Raw genomic sequence first — 17,719 nt, 5'->3', positions numbered from 1 at the left:
AGTTCGCTACAGCAAGTTCGTTGCAGTAACTTCGCTACAGCAAGTTCGCTATGCATAAGTTTGCTGCAGTAACTTCGCATGCAAGACCGCCTGTTGTTAACTTCGCCACTTTCAAGTTCGTTGCTGATAAGTTCGCTTATTATATAAGTTCGCTTATGTCTAAGTTCGCTTATATCAAGACCCGGATGCATGGCGACTTGTATATGTAGATATATATATGTGTACACGTGATGGTATGCATTGTAGGGACTAGAGATAAAATACAATAAAGTTAAAATAAAGGGGAAACCATAACCATGCTAAGTATAAATATCTAATACAATGCCATTAGATTAGATCAGATGAGTATTGATACGTATAACTCATATACAGTTAACCGAGCTCACTTAAGGAAATATTATCGGAGAAAGAAGCAGAGTTCAGGTGAGTTTCTATCCCCCACTTCCTTGTTATGTTTTCGGGGCTGTGTGCATACTCGATGTGATTAGTTAATACACTTACCTTAAGTGGTAAGTGTATGCCATATATGATATATGTGATAGATACGGATGATTGCTTTTCGATAAGCGAATGATCTTCGGATATTGCGTATACTATCATGTTGTAAATAAAGATATGAATATATATGATGATGAATGATTATGATCGTTATGAAAGAAAGCTTGTCGGTACGTGAACGATCTTCGGATATTTCACGTGTCGGCAAGGGAAATGATCTCTAAGTGGTCATAAGTGTGTAAATGTTATGATGTAACTTGGTTATTATGTAAATGATGTACTGATATGAAATGTGTTGTGGACAAGTAGAGGTAGATTGTGTTAGAAGTGGCAAGAGTCTAGTAAGAGTGTTAGTGGCATGACGATAGTACGTGGTAGGGTAAGCCTATACGTGACTACGTTATTAAAGTGGCGAAGTGGCAAAGTGGCATAACGTTATACGTTATTAAAGTGGCAAAGTGGCAAAGTGGTAGGGGTAAATAAGAGGTTAATTGGTAAGGTGAGCAGGACTATGTGTCTTCGGATACGTATATGATGCATGTAGTGGTTGTATGATAAGTTGCTTGATTAACTAGAACTCACTCAGCGTAGCTGACTTTTAGTATGCACGCAGGTGAGCTGATTATAGAGTTAGCATGAGGATGGCACATGGCATGGATTGAACGGCTGGCATCTGAAGATAGAAGAAAATATGTTTTAAAATATAATGATTTGTGTTATGGTATCAAAGAAAAGGTTAAATATTTTGTAATAAATGGTTAGAGTTTTATATTCCGCTAAAGTTTTAATAAACTCTGATTTGTAGAATTGTGTTTATGAGTAAATCCGACGCTAAAGTAGGGCTACCAGGAACGGGGCCTTACACTGGTCTCAGCCGGGCCAAATACCATTAAAATGGATGAACGTGATTTAATTAAGCCCATTTGAGACAAGCTAGCCCATTAGTTAAGCTAAACAAACAAGCCCAACCTAGAAGAATACGTTGGTTAATTAAAATACCAACCTTAATAATTATACGGTTAATTAACAAATATATATATATATATATATATATATTTAACAGTTAGCCGGGCTCAGTTAAAGAAGGGAATAACGATTAACAAAGAGCGTAACAGGATCCAAGTGAGTTTATATCCCCATTCCTTGTTATGTTTTCGGGGCTGTGTGCATACTCGATGTGATTAGTTAATACACTTACCTTAAGTGGTAAGTGTATGCCTATTATGATATATATGAATGTATGAAAGAATGCTTGACGGTACATGAACGTTCTTCGGGTATTGCATGTACTATCGGGAGATAGTTTAAAGATGTGGTTATTTATATATGTTGCGTGTATGATGTATGTATTAATGAGTATTTAAGAAAGTATATAAAATTTATAAAAAGAAGAGAAAAGTATGATATGAAGGAATTGACGGTAAATGGTGGCAGACCCTAATAATATCTGTGAAGGAGGGTGGTATACCCTAATAATATCTGTGAAGGAGGGAGGCATACCCTAATAATATCTGTGAGGTTATAGGGCGAAAGACTCTTTAAAACGTATAAGGAGGTATGTAAACAAAGATAAAATATGAAGTATAAAATAAGAAAAGTATGAAAGTAAGAATGAAAGTATGTACTTACGTATGTATGAAAGAAAGTAAAGAAAGTCAAGTATGTAATATAAGAACGTATCGTGTGTTACCTGTATTAACTAGAACTCACTCAGCGTAGCTGACTTTTAGTATGCACGCAGACGAATAGACTGAAACAACAAGCCTTAGGGGAACACATGGTAGGATTGGACGAGATTGGCATCTGAAGATTTTGTTATAATGTTTTATTTCTATAATTTAAGTTATGTTTTAAAATACAAATTATGGATGTTTGTAACGAATTATTTAAGTTTTATTATTTTCCGAGAAAGTTTTTAATTAACTCTGATATTTAGAACTGTGTTTATGAGTAAATCCAACGTCCAATGTAGGGCACCGGTAACGGCGCCATACACCAAACACCAAACAAACTAATTACAAACTGAAGCGAAACTAAATAAAAAAAGTAAAGTAAAACCAAAATCGAAAACCTAAATAAAACCAAATACAAAAAAAACTTAAACAAAAACCGAAATGAAACTGACAAACTAAAACCGATAAATTTGAAACCGAACCAAAAACAAAATATTTCAAAAACCAAAACAAAAAACTGAATAAAGTTAAACCCATCTAAAACGAAACTAAAAAAATCGAACTGAAGCGAACAAATTTATAAAAACAAAAACCAAAAAATGAAATGGAACAAAAAAAATAACTATCATGAAACTTTAATAAGAAAAACCTGAACTCATTAGGGAACACATATATTAATAGTACTAGTTTGATCCTCCCGTGTTACGGGAGTTTATTTAAACTTTATTTTTAATCGTTTCTATTTTATGATGATTTATTTCATTTTTAACGTAATTTTGTTTTAATTTAATACATATATATTAGTTTGTTATTATATTTTTTTTAACGTTTAGGTTTTATCAATTGAGATGTTTAGGTTTTTAGATTTTTAACGAACAAACATAAACGAACACGAGCATGTTGATTTTTTTAAATGTATAAACATGAACACAAATATTTGTCTAATGAACAAAAGAGGCGGCGATGTAGTTGGCGATGGTGGGTAGTATCGAAAGTTAACCGAAGATGGAGATGATAGACCAGTAACGAACAACATGTAAAGCAAATAAATTAAATTAGGGTTTGATAATGAAAGTGTCAGTAAATAAGATCTTATAACCCATTTGAGGGCTATTAGAGTTTGGTAAGACACATAACCCGTGAAAATTATTCTTTGATAATTAAGGGGTATCTCACAAATAAATGAGATGTTATAACCCGTTTAAGGGTTATCCGGGTTTGGTGAGACCCATGACCCATGAAAATTATTGTTTGCTTATGAAATAGTTACAAATAGATGAGAAGTTATAACTCATTTAAAGACTATCCGGGTTTGGTGAGACTCATACCCACGAATTCGGGTCAAATGCATGAGAAGCCTCCATTTATAAATCAAGCAATCTGGTGGCTTTAGAGAATATGGGGAACAACCTGAGAGCGACACCTAGGATTTTATAGTAGACAATTATATAAATAGTTAGATTGTAAATTAAAAAATGTTGAATGTAATTTAATTTAATTTAATTTTGAATTATTTTATTACTAAGAAATTATGAGAAAGTATGTTATTTATGAAAACAGTTATTGTTTTAGTAGTATAGTAGATATAACTTAATTAGAAAAAGTATAAGACATAATATGGTAAGATTAGTAAAAAAATTTAAAGAATTAAGACCAATAATGTGGATACGAAATTATTAACATGTGACCCCGAACACGACACACATGCTCACGGGTTGACCCGAAAATGACACATGTGTTTGCAGGTTGACCCAAACACGACACACGTGTTTGCAGGTTGACCCAAACACGACTCGTTTGACTTAAAGTGTTGTTTTTCAAATATTAAAACTTTAAATTTGCATAAGATATTTACCACTATAATTTAGTATTTAGAACACATTTTTTTAAAAAGTAAAATAAAAAATAAATGGGCTAAACGGGCCAACACGTGAACCAAAGGTCCCAAGCACGGCATGACCTTTTTAACACAATGTTTGGGAATTATCATGTCGTGGTGAAAAGCTTAAATTATATATTAGCAACAATTTAGTTACAAAAAATTAGCATGCCTTTATTTTGTTGTTTAATGTAGGAAAAAAGTCAACAAGAGGCTCAACAAATGGAAAACGAGTCTGGTGATTCATCCTTCGATGATATTGAGTGTATGAAGCATGCTTTAGGAGAAAGGTGTCGGCACATACGAGACGTGGGTCATGTTGTGAGAAAGTCAACCCCTTATATGTCCTCGAGTAAATGCACCCCCACCCCACAACAATATTGGAAGCAAAGAGTTAACGATGAAGTGAGAGACGACCTTATAAAACAACTCGAACCACAAGTTCAAATGCAAATGAATGGACAATGGGAAATATTGGAACAACAAATGCGACAGCGGATGCAACAAGCATTTTGGCAAACAAATGGAACAAATGCACAAAGATCTTGAGAAAAAATATCAACATCGACGTGGTGGTCGTAGTCGTTATGGTAGTAGTGAGGATGACGATGATTAGGTAGATTGTTTAATTTCTAGTGGTTTATAGTTTGTACTTCTTGATACTTTGGTTTGAATTCATTTAACGTGGATATTTTAGTTTGTATAGATGGTTTCATTTAGGATATTTTGGTTTGTAGTTTTGTTTATAATGTTCAGCAGGTTTAGTTTTGTTTTATTGTTGGGTTTTTGTGGTTCAAAACTAGGATTATTAAAATTTAAATAAATTAAATGAAAAAATTCAATTCTTATAGCAAGGACAAGTCGTCGCTATAGGTCTACTCACACGTCCTCGCTATATATTTTCCTCGTTTATTTATTTGTTATTATTTATATTTTTTGACTTATATTTATGTCCATTTATAGAGACGGCATGTCCTTGGTATAGGTAAAACATAAATAATTGTTTTTTGATTAATTTGAATATATTATAAAAATTGATTTTTTTTAATTTTATTTTTATCTTTTTACAAACGTTTCGTGGTGACATGTCCTTAGTATATGTCCATCTATAACGAGGACCCTTGTAGTGAGGACCATTGGCGAAGCTTCATTGAGGCCCGGGGTGGCCCCGACTCCCCTGTTTTTGTGCGTAGTAGTGTAAATTTACCTTTTTTTGTCAAAAAATTTTATACGTAGTATAAGTTTAGCCTTTTTCGGCCGAAAATTTGAGTCCCCCCACCCACCCCCCCTCGTTTGTGATTTTTTGTATACATTTTGAGCCCCCCCCCTTTCTCGGTGCCTCAGTCCAAGCTTGGCCACTGATGAGAACTCTATGGTCCTATTGCGACGAGCCTATAATGACAACTTTGGTAGTGACGAAATGTCAGAAATAGCCTATAGGGCCATCTCTTTGATACAAACCTGAATGTTATCCTTACTATAAGCTTTTATTCTTACTACACACTTTTATTCTTGTAGTGATTCAAGGCCACCAAATTACTCGATATATGTTACAACATGTATAAACCTTAGGGTAATACTCATAACCTCAAGAAGCTTCTCTTGTTCTCCATGTGAGCAAATATCGGTCAAAGTGGCAAACTCATTAATCAGTTCATTCTCCTTCATTCGAATCACCTCGAAGTCACATCTCAAGATTTGGAGACTCGTTTCTTTTACCCGTTCGGCATCCATGTGTGGTTTAGTGTGTCTCTCACACTTCTTTTGTTGAATCCGTCTCTTCTATCAAAAGCATGACTTCCTTCGAAACTAATTGATATATCACGATCTGTTTCATATGATTCAATCATTATTCAACATATGCGGTATGCCATGTTCCCCACAGCTTGTCTTTGCATGTTCAACCCCATCTTCAAAACACATACAACATAATCATACTTTGTAAGCATCGGGTAACACACGTTTCTTTTTTTCACTGACCCTATGAGCTTCTCCGCACATGTAAACTTTGGGCATCATAACGAGTGACGGTTACTCAGTAACCTATTAGTGAAAATAATCCTAAACTTGATAAGTGAAGGTTCATGTACAAAATTATCTTAACACAAGAACACGGGAAACATCAATCTACCAAAAATGAGAACTTATGAAACAATACAAGCTACAATACCAATATACGTAAGCAACGTTTTATAATAATAATAATAATAAACAAAAAACCTAATAATAACAATAAAAAAAGTCAGAATCAAATAATAATAACAAATACTTGTAACAATAAATATAGATCAACAAATACTTATCCCGTCGTAAACGATTATTAGTTCAATCAATTCTAGTGTATACGCTTTGAACCCAGATTTTTGAAGCCCTAGTTCATCTGAATGGAAGTTTCCGGTGCAGCACCGATGCTAGTTCAATCAATTACCCAAAACGATGTAAAATCATCCGTACCGCCGCAGTACATACAACCACAGGAGCACCGACCAACTACCACAACCGCCACCGGTCACAAAATCCCGACGATTGATCTCGCCGGAGATACAGATTTGACCCAGATTACAAAAGCATGCAGTGATTGGGGTGCGTTTAATGTAATTAACCATGGTGTTTCTGTTCAGCTGCTGGATGATATTAGGAAAGTGGGTTCGTTGTTTTTCGAAGAGCTGCCGATGGCGGAGAGGCTCCGGTACGCGTGTGATCCGAATTCGCCTGCTTCGGAAGGTTACGGAAGCCGGATGCTGGTGGCTACTGATGATGCTGTTTTGGATTGGAGAGATTACTTTGATCATCATACTTTTCCTCTTTCGAGACGGAACACGTCTCGGTGGCCTCATTTGCCTTCTAATTACAGGTTAATTATGTAATATGTATTATTTTTCAATGTGTTTGACACTCAATTATTTGATTTGATCAGTTAATTTGTCTGATATTGAGTTAGTTACAAGTTAGTGCGGAAAAATATCTGTGCTATCGGTTATCGCGGTATGATATCAGTAATTTTAATATCATGTAGAATTCATATGTGTTACGCTAACAATCGTAACAACTAACAAGTAGGATTTTATTAAAACTTAAAACGCTAACACTGAACACTTAAACTTGATAATTAAGACTTAAAACACTGATATCGGGAGTATCTGTGTTATATCGGTCAGTATCGCCGATATTATTGGTATCCATATTCTGACCGATATTTACCAAGGGACCGATAACTGATATATGGCGATATCGGCTGCAGACGTTACAAGTTTGGATGCTCTAATCGAATCAAATTATTCGCATTTTGAAATTTTGTAGATGGATTCGAATTCGATTACTAAGTTCGTATTCAATTCGAAATGTTGAAGCTGGAATCGTGTTTGATTTGAAATTCGAAGAATATTAAATTTTTTGAATTTTAAATGTCTGAATTTAAAGACTTATGATAAGCTTCTTTATAATTGTGTCTCATCTATATATGTGTGTGTGCATATATATAATTACGTGTGTATATATAAAATAAAAAATAGAATGCATAATTTGATTCGAATTTCGAATATTCAAAAGAGATTTTGAATAAGGAATTTGAATTCGATTCAAATCAAATTTTGAGTTCGATTTGAATACTGAACACCTCTAGTTACAAGTTAGTTAGTCAGTCAGTTAGTTAGCATAGAGATTTTTGTTTATGCAAAGTTTGCATACATAAACAGGGAAGTTGTTGAGGAGTACAGTAATCAGATGAAGCATCTTGCTCAGAAAATTTTGGGATTAATCTCAACAAGCTTAGAGTTACCATCATCGTTTATTGAAGATGCGATGGGCGAATTGTACCAAAACATCACTATCAGCTATTACCCGGCGTGCCCGCAGCCTGAGCTTACCCTTGGCCTGCAATCTCACTCTGATATGGGTTTCATCACTCTTCTCATTCAAGACAATGTTGCAGGTCTTCAAGTATCCAAAGATGGTGAATGGATCACTGTAGATCCTGTGTCGCATGCCATTTTAGTGATTTTGGGTGACCAAACAGAGGTATTGTTTCTTAAATTTCGGATGTTGTAGTTAATTACAGACTAAACATAACCTGATTGACTCATTTCCGTGTAGATTGTTGCTAAAATTGTCTTAACTTGGTTCATGTATACAGATCATAACAAATGGAATTTATAAAAGTTCCCAGCATCGGGCCATAACAAATGCTGATAAACCAAGGCTTTCGGTTGCAACATTTCATGACCCTGCCAAGACAACGACAGTAACACCAGCATTCAAACCGCATAGGTATCATCCAGTTTTGTATGGTGATTATGTATCATCATGGTACACAAGAGGGCCAAACGGTAAAAGGAATATCGACGCCCTCCTTATTTGATTCCACATGGGAGTGAGCAAGATACGTATCGATGTGAGCATATATATAAGAACAGTTTTGCTCATTTTTTGAAGTTGTAAGACTTGCATGGGAAACAAAGAATGAAAGTTGCTGTAAATGATTGATGGTTAACTTCAATTGTGGAGTTTAAAACTGAATAAATGTGTGTGGATATCTGATGTTGGACCAAATCTGATTATTGTGACTTTCTATAATAATGTTTTGTATTTTATACATTTACTATTTACTAAAAAAAGATAATCAAGTTTTCAGGTCAGTAAACCTGCTTTGACCTACACCTCAATTTCTGAAAGATGATTAAAAATGGTGTACATTTAGAAGAGGTTTAGGGGGGGGGGGGGGTGGTGAGTTTGCTGTTTAACAAAATTACCTTACTCCCATAATGAAATCTGCATGGAATTCACTGAAATAGAAATAGAAACAGCATTCCATATAAACTTGTGTTTTGTAGTTTTGTTAGTCAATAAAGAAACTGCAGTTGGAAAAGTTTATATGGAGTCTCACTTTTTTCATTATATATCTGATGGAATTGTAACCTATTTAAAGATTTCTAAAATACCTCATATATCACCATAAAAACTGAAATATCAGCCAAATGAAAAAACATGAAATATGTTGAAAGATACGACTTACCCCCCCCCCCCCCCCCCCCCCCGCCCCCCCCAATTCCCTCTTTAAGTGTCATGTCATGGTTTGAAAAACAGAAAGTTTAAGATAGATTGAATAATTACCTTTTTTCCTTATCAAATTGCAATAATGTTATTGGGAATTGGATCCATCAATATTGTTTATTAATGCTAGTTGTATTTGTTTAATGGTAACTTTCGAAATTGGCTAATAAATTTGAAAGTGGACATTTATAATGGGACAAATAAAAAGGAAATATAGACACTTTCAATTAGACGGAAAAAATATTTTCTAGGGATTATTTTGTTATTGATATATGGAGATGGGTTGTAGCATAGAGCGAAGTTTTTAAGTTATTTTCTAACATTTTAAAGATGACAATGAGGATGAGGATGAGGATGGAGAAAGAGTTGGGAATGCTTTAAGCCTAAACCGACTGAGTAAATGATGAATTGGGTGGAGATGGTGGGATGGTCATACTGACGAGAACACTGTCCCGTCCCTATCGATATCGAGAATTTTCAGGATGGAAGGTGAAACCCTACTATTTGCCACGAAGCAATTTTTGAGAATAAATAATTAAGGAATATTGGTTTTAAATAATCTCAACTATGTCATATTAGTAAATAACGGTCTCAACTTGAATGCTGACAATCCCAACTATTGGTGTATTTGTTTTAAACAGGCCGCGACTAACGGATGACTAACTCCGTTAGTGATTTGCTGACGCGGCACGCCTAGTTGTCAAAAAATTGCTTATATGGCAGCTTACTTGGCAACCACCACCACCAACAACCCTAGATCTCAATAAACCCATCTTCTTACCTCCACCATTTGCAGCCCGCTACCTTTCTTACTTCACGGCCACCCACTTCCACCGCCGCCACACCAAACTTTCCGCCACCACCGCCGCTAGAATAGATCTTTCGTGACACCACCGCCTCTCCTCCAAGATTTCTTCTACGTCAGCACCTGCAACCTTCGTTAACAACCTCTGGCCTGCAACCTTCGTTAACAACCTCTGGCCTGCAACCACCTTCCCACCCTCTACCACCACCGCCGCCACCACTTGCAACTTTTGTTATGCCCCTTTGCAACCTCCGATTTTCTTAAATCAATAAACCTCATATGCATTTTATGGATATATGAAACTTCAGTTGATGAATGATGGGGAGAGATGGCGGTGATACAATGGTTGCTTGATTGTATTTATAACTCGTGTATGAGTTATGTTTTTTTAATTAATAAACATGGAATCGTACCTCTTGACGTTTCGGTGGTGTATCGGAGAAATTTGGGGTTTGGTCAGCGGAACAAAACAAAAGTAACGTACCAGAAGGTTTATGAAGAAAAGAAGCAATCGAGTTTCTGAATTATATCAGTTTGTTTCTCCAACAGTGTTGGCGGGGCTAGGGTTTGGTAGCAGCGGGTGTTGGTGGTGGTGGGTGAATGGCAAGAGAGAGAGAGAGAGAGAACATTCTTATACATAGCCACGTAAGCTGCCACATAAGCAATTTTGATATGCTAGGCGTGCAACGTCAGCAAATCACTAACCGAGTTAGTCATCTGTTAGTCGCGGCCTGTTAAAAACAAATACACCAATAGTTGGGACTATCAGTGGACAAATGTATAGTTGAGACTGTTATTTACAAATATGGCATAGTTAAGATTATTTAAAACCAATATTCCTTAAAAATTTAGTCTAGGATTATCGCCTTACATTCATATACAACGACCACTCATATAAGATAAGTCGTTAGGACTTATAATTTATCTATATTATATATAATACACCAAACAATGCAAATTAAGACGGTAAATTTTAAGGGATTTACAATTGATTAAGCACATTGTACAACTATAAAGAGGTATAAAGTGGTAACTGAACACTTAAATATCACGTGTTTTACATCTTCCTCTATAATAGTTACAATCTTTTCCTTCAACTTTATTCAAGTTTTTGTAAATTTAGAGAACAATTACAAATTTAACCTTTATCTTTTGCCTATTTACTCTTTTTAATTTCACTTTTAACCCAACTTCCCCCATATTTTCAAACGGTCACAACTTTTTCGTATGATAATATTTTTTTAAAACAATTTCAGTATAAAAATGAGCGTTTTATTCCTTTAATTTGAGTATGGTATTGCCATAGTTTGTTTAAGTTATAAAAATGACATTTTTTTGTGTGTTGGTACATAGATGTCAGTAGTTCATAGTCTAGCGTTTGTAATCGAGTCTGTAATGTAATTGTGTTTAAGTTTATCTTTATGTATGTAAGCGAAGTTGTCAACAAGTTCGCTTAGGCGAACTTGTTGAACACGCGAAGTTGTTGACAAGTTCGCCTAGGCGAACTTGTTCAACGAGCGAAGTTATTGACAACTTCGCCTGAGGCGAAGTTGTCGTGTATTTAAGTAACCTACGGGTTACTGTTTAAGGGTTGGTTTTTCGAGAGTTTGTTTTAGAGTTCGTGATAGTGTGTGATCATTTCACGTGTCAAGTGTCTGTAATAGACGTGGTTCGAGTTATAATATAACGTGGTTTCGTTTGTATCGTGTGTTCGTGTTTTACGTATTCTACGCTCGTAACTACCTACGCAGGGATTCCGCACCTGCGCAGATAGCGATATCCCGTGTAAGATCCGTCCGGGAACCTACAATTGGTATCAGAGCTAAGGCTCGATTGTGAGGTTCGGGATTTCACGCGGGTGTAGAAAACGTCTCGTTTGACCTATTCGCGGGACGCGTTTTCGTTGGGATTGTGTTATACTCACCTTATACAGTCATATTCAAGCCGTTACAACGACCGGAAACCGCTAAATCGTCGAAAACAGATCTGAATATTTTCAGTGTTCTTCGGGCGAAGTTGTTGTTCTTCAGGCGAAGTTGCCGCCACTGGAAGTAGGGTTTCGGCGAAGATATAAGGCTAAGCGAAGTTATCCACAACTTCGCCTACCTCATAAGTTCGCCTAAGCGAAGTTATCCTCAACTTCGCTTACCTCCTAAGTTCGCTTACCTTAAGCGAAGTTATTCTCAACTTCGCCAAGTCACGCGAATTTAAGAATTTTCCAGCGAAGTTAACACTTAAGCGAAGTTAGCCTTAACTTCGCCTATAGTACTGTTTGGAAGATTTTTTTTAATTTTCGGGTTTTTCTTGTTTTCGCGAAGATGTCGCCAATTAACATCTCTGAATTAGTTAAAATGGAAGTAGAAGCGGGGTCGGCTACTAAGGCCCCAAGGTTGATGAAAGGAACTGACTTTGTGGCGTGGAAGAAAGATTCATTCAGTATATTAAATACCAGGATGCAAAGATGTGGGTGTGCATCCAGGATGGATATATCCCACCGACAATGGTGTACGAATGTCATGATGTGGTTAAGAAGTACAGCAAGATGGAGGAAGAAGAGAAGAAAATGTATGAGGCCGAGAGCAAGGCCCATGCTGCAATTACTATGGCTCTTCCTCAAGAGATTCTCCATACTTTCAGGAAGTACACTTCTGCACGAGAGCTTTGGGATGCTCTTGAGAATAGATTCGAAGGGAATGTGGGTATTCGTGCCTCGAAGATCAAGCTGTTAAAGACCCAGTTCTCTGTATTCAAGCATTTGAAGAACGAATCACTCGATGATATTATCACCCGATATTATCATCTAATGACAGAGCTGAACAACTATTCGATTGCTTACAGAGAAGAGGAAATAGTTGAGAAGCTTCTCGATGCTCTCCCACCGAAGTGGGAAATGTACACTGTTCTAATGAGGGAAGACAGAGACTTTCCTAATTATGATTTGGAGACAGCAGTAAACAAGCTCAGAACCTTTGAGCTTAATATGGTTCGTAAAGAGACACCAACAGATCAGATTCAAGACCCTGGTATGTATGGTGCCAAAGTTAACTCAGGCTCAAGTTCGAAGCCTGACTCTGCTGCTTACTACTCCAAAGGAGAGTCAGGTTCTGACTCTTCTCATGAAGGAAATGTGTCTGTAAACATAAACGGTGATGTTTGCTTCGTTGCTGGAGGATCAAGTGCTTCGAAACCTCAAGCATCCACAAGTAGTTTCTCTCCCAGTACTTCAAGCAATAACTACACTAAGATGCCAATGAGTGTCAAATCTGCTGAAGAGCAGTTTGCAGTCTATGCATCTTTTATTGCTTCTTACGAGAACTACATACAAGGGAAGATTGTGGACCCTGCTGTTTTGGAAGAAGACTATGACCAGATCGATCCTGATGATCTGGAGGAGATGGATCTGCAGTGGCAGATGGCGATGATAGTCAGAAGAGTGAAGCGTTTCATGAAGAAGACTGGCAGAAAGTTCGTAGGTGGAAAGCCAGGATTTGACAAGTCAAGGGTGAGGTGTTACAATTGCCAACAGAATGGACACTTTGCAAAAGAGTGCACTAATGCACGGGTAGAACGTAGTCAGGGGAGGACTACACAGCAAAGTGGAAATAACAATGGGAATAGAGCCATGATGTCTGATGCTGGTGAATACAACTGGAATATGTTCTCTGGAGAACTCTTTGAGCAAGCTCACATGGCGAAGGTTGCAGCTGAAGAATGTGTGAAAGCTGCTGAAAATGAAAAAGCCTTCATGGCTGATGATCAGAACACCGAGGTATGTACTAAACCTATCTGTACTAAGTGTGAGAACTTGTCTGAACAGCTTGCAACAATTACTGATCAGTATGTTAAATTGGATGCCGAATTTAAAACCTTGAAAGAAGATCATCATTTTACAAAGACAAGAGAAAATAATTATAGAATAAAAATTAAAGCGTGTGAAAAGGACGTTAAAAGTTTAAAAACAAAATTAGCTGAAAAAATTGATGTGATCGATCTAAGCTACGAGGTTTTAGAAGAGAAAACCAAGTTAATTGCTGAGAAAGAAAAGCAGATTGCTGATCACCAGGTAAAAGTGGTGGAACTAAATAGGAAACTGGAGCAATTCCGGAATTCCTCTGCTATTCTTGATCACCTCGTCAGTGATCAAGGTTCCTCACCTAAGAGGGGAGGAATTGGTTACCATGAGGTTCCACCACCATATAACCATAATTATACTTTCAATCCTAGTGTTCATGAATCTGTTAATTTTGTAGCTGATCAGACAGGTACTGCTAAGGAAACTGGTAAAGTACCGGAAGTTAGTAAAGGCGAAACAAGTTCGCCTGTCTCAAAAATTAAAATTTCAAGTCCAGTCTCATCTGATTCGGATAAGTCATCCGAGTCGGGTAAGACAAAAGAGAAGGAAGTCTTACCCACTAGTGGAGAAAAGGTTAAATCAACTCAAAAGAGTACTCCACTCAACCCATATGTCCCACCTTATGTGAGACGTACGGGTGGTAATACTGCTTCCACATCTAAAACATCTGCTGAAAAGAAAGCTGAATATAGATGTTGTTTTAGATGTAATCAAACAGGGCACCTTGTTGCTGATTGCCCTCTGAAGCAGCGTTTCAGATAGGTGAGGCCCTCGAAAACTGAGACTAAGGTTTTTAGTAATCGTTTAAATGTTAAAAATGAAAACCATTCAAATTTGAGATATAATACCGGTTTTCAAAGAAACACATCTCGTTTTCACACTACTAATAACAAAACCAACTGCTATAACTCTTTTAATTCTCTTAATGTTCGTCAGTTTGGTTGGCCTCACTATCAGTCTCTAAGGAGGTATCCTGTTAGGATTCGTGAAAATTTTCCTAATGCTAACTGTGGTCAGTCAAGGTGTGTGAGTTCTGATAAGAAGGTTAGTCGACCCAAGACCAAGAGGTCTTGGGTCCCCAAATTTTAATAATCTCTTTTGTTTGTGCAGGAACAGTTGAACAGCGCTTCCAATAATCTTTGGGTTGTGGACAGCGGCTGTTCCCGGCACATGACTGGTAACAAGAATTTGTTACAAGATTTAAAACCTGTTCAGGGAGCAAGAGTCAGTTTTGCCGGTGAGAGTGGTGGCAGAATAACAGGAAGGGGTACGGTAACTAACGGAAAGATGACATTAGAAAATGTGAACTTTGTTGAAGAACTGAAGCACAATCTGCTGAGTGTGTCGCAGATTTGTGATAAAGATTATACCGTACACTTCACGAAGACTGATGCTATTGTGTTGAAGCCTGGTTATCAAATACCAGAGGAGTGGATAGTAATGAAGGCTCCACGTGATCGAAATACGTATATGATGGATCTAAGTTCAACTGAAATGTCAACGGAAGAATCGTGCCTTTTGACGAAAGCAAGCGAATCGGAATCTGAACTGTGGCACAGGAGAATGGGGCACATTCATCTTCGGAAGATGAACCATATTGTCAGACATGGGCTTGTGTTGGGTGTTCCCTTAAAAAGTTTCAATTTTGAAGACAAATGTCTTGCGTGCAAAAAGGGAAAGCAGCACAAGAAGTCCCATCTCACCAAGAAGGTAAACTCAATTGCTAGTACACTAGAGCTGCTTCACATGGATCTCTTCGGTCCTGTGAATGTAAGAAGTCTAGGTGGTACAACTTATTGCTTGGTGATTACTGATGACTACTCACGATACTCGTGGGTATACTTCCTGAAATCAAAGGACGAAACGGCTCAACTGGTGAAGAATCTGATTACCAAAGTTGAGAACATTATGGATAAACGAGTAAAGTTCATCAGAAGTGACAATGGTTCTGAGTTTAAAAATTTTGAAATGGAGATCTTCTGTCTGTCAAGAGGGATTGAACACCAATTCAGCGCTCCGTATACTCCGCAACAGAATGGAGTGGCTGAAAGGAAGAATAGAACTTTAATTGAAGGAGCCAGAACAATGCTGGCTGATTCGAAGCTTCCGGTGGTGTTCTGGGCTGAAGCTGTTTCTACAGCTTGCTATGTCCTGAATAGAGTATTAACGGTAAAAAGACTTAATAAAACATGCTACGAGCTGATGCATGGAAGAAAGCCCAATTTGTGTGGACTTGAAGCTTTCAGGTCCCCGTGTTCAATTTTAAAGGCACATTCAAAGTTTGGTGAAGCAGCCGATGAAGGAATCTTAGTCGGCTACGAAGTTGGGACTCCCAACAGGCGTGTCTTTAATACAACGAACGGCAAGGTTGAAGTGGTATGTAACACCGACATTACGAGTTACAGATCGCCAAGACCGAGCATCGGACCTCCTGGGATTTTCGACTATGATAGGCTTTTCAAGTCTTTTAACATACCTGATTTGGTTCGTACAGAAGAAGAAGAACGTGTTGCTACGAAGATGATTCTAGATGAGGAGGAAAATTTGGCCCATAGACAGCTATTTGATGATTGTCAACTTTCCTCATCAAATTCTATCGGTTCCCCTGCTGTCTCTCCTGAAGAAGAGTTTATCAATCCTTTTCACTCTCAGCCAGAAACAACCATTGATGAGCTCTCTACTAATTTAGAAGATAATCTGCATGTCGGTGCTGTGCCGACCACGAGAATTCACATAGATCACCCTTTGGAGAATGTTATAGGTGATGTGTCCTCCGGTGTACAAACCAGAAGCAGCCTGAATGAGCACACCTGTGTTTATACAAGCTTTAAAGAAACGGGTATAATGAACGAATGTTTGTACTCATGCTTTATTAGCCAGATTGAACCGAAAAATTATCAAATGGCTCTTAAGGACAGCTCGTGGGTCGAGGCCATGCAAGAAGAGTTGGCTCAATTTAAGAAGATGAAAGTTTGGACTTTGGTTGAAAAACCAAGGAATGTGCATGCGATAGGCACAAAATGGGTGTTTAAGTGCAAGAGAGATGAAAAGGGGATCATTATAAGAAACAAGGCGAGGCTGGTCGTTAAAGGGTTTAATCAGCAAGAGGGGATAGACTATAATGAAGTGTTCGCTCCGGTGGCCAGGTTGGAAGCGATACGATTGTTTTTGGCGTTTGCTGCTTTTAAGAAGATGAAAGTGTTTCAGTTGGACGTGAAGAGTGCGTTCCTCAATGGGAAAGTGGATGAGGTTGTGTATGTTGAGCAACCTCCGGGTTTTCCTGACCCAGACTTTCCTGATCACGTATACAAGTTGAGCAAGGCGCTGTATGGATTACATCAGGCACCTCGTGCCTGGTATTCAACGTTATCGGACTACTTGCTAGAAAATGGTTTTGAAAGGGGTTTGATCGACGCTACTTTGTTTGTGAAGAGAGAAGGAAGTGACTTCCTGCTAGTTCAAGTCTACGTGGATGACATCATATTTGCTGCATCAAGAGTCTCCATGTGTCAGGAATTTGAGGCCGTTATGAAGAAAAGATTCAAGATGAGTGCTATGGGTGAACTAACGTTCTTTTTAGGATTGCAGGTTGATCAAAAGAAGGATGGGATGTTCATTCATCAAACAAAATATGTTCATGATGTCCTCAAGCGTTTCAAGATGGAGGACTCTTCTCCATTTGACACTCCAATTTGCGTCAACCACAAGTTGGGAGCTGAAATTGACGGTGACGCAGATGTGGACCCAACTCAGTATCGGGCTATAATAGGTTCTTTGATGTATTTAACTGCTTCTAGGCCTGATATAATGTTTGCTGTTTGTCTTTGTGCTCGTTTTCAGGCAAACCCAAAGGAATCTCACATGAAAGGTGTAAAGAGGATTTTGCGGTATCTCAAAGGCAAGCCGAAGCTAGGGTTGTGGTACCCGAAGGGAGGAGACGTAGAACTGGTAGCATATACAGA

General features: G+C 37.6%; 1 protein-coding gene across 1 annotated transcript; it reads left to right on the top strand.

The window, feature by feature from the left end:
• The first annotated feature begins 6,393 nt into the window (after nt 1–6,393).
• On the top strand, nt 6,394–8,617 carry LOC143610575 (jasmonate-induced oxygenase 4-like). The gene is made up of 3 exons (XM_077085018.1): nt 6,394–6,904; nt 7,746–8,067; nt 8,183–8,617. Exons 1-3 carry the CDS (start codon nt 6,435–6,437, stop codon nt 8,405–8,407), a joined length of 1,017 nt encoding a protein of 338 aa, XP_076941133.1. The 5' UTR covers nt 6,394–6,434; the 3' UTR covers nt 8,408–8,617.
• The last annotated feature ends 9,102 nt before the right edge of the window (nt 8,618–17,719 follow it).

The sequence above is a fragment of the Bidens hawaiensis genome, unplaced genomic scaffold (genome assembly GCF_021521415.1).
Source record: "Bidens hawaiensis isolate Kalapana, Puna unplaced genomic scaffold, B.hawaiensis_p1.1 tig00027062_1, whole genome shotgun sequence".
NCBI classification, from domain to species: domain Eukaryota; kingdom Viridiplantae; phylum Streptophyta; class Magnoliopsida; order Asterales; family Asteraceae; genus Bidens; species Bidens hawaiensis.
Note: the sequence above shows the minus strand (reverse complement) of the source record. Positions and strands in the feature narration are given on the sequence as shown.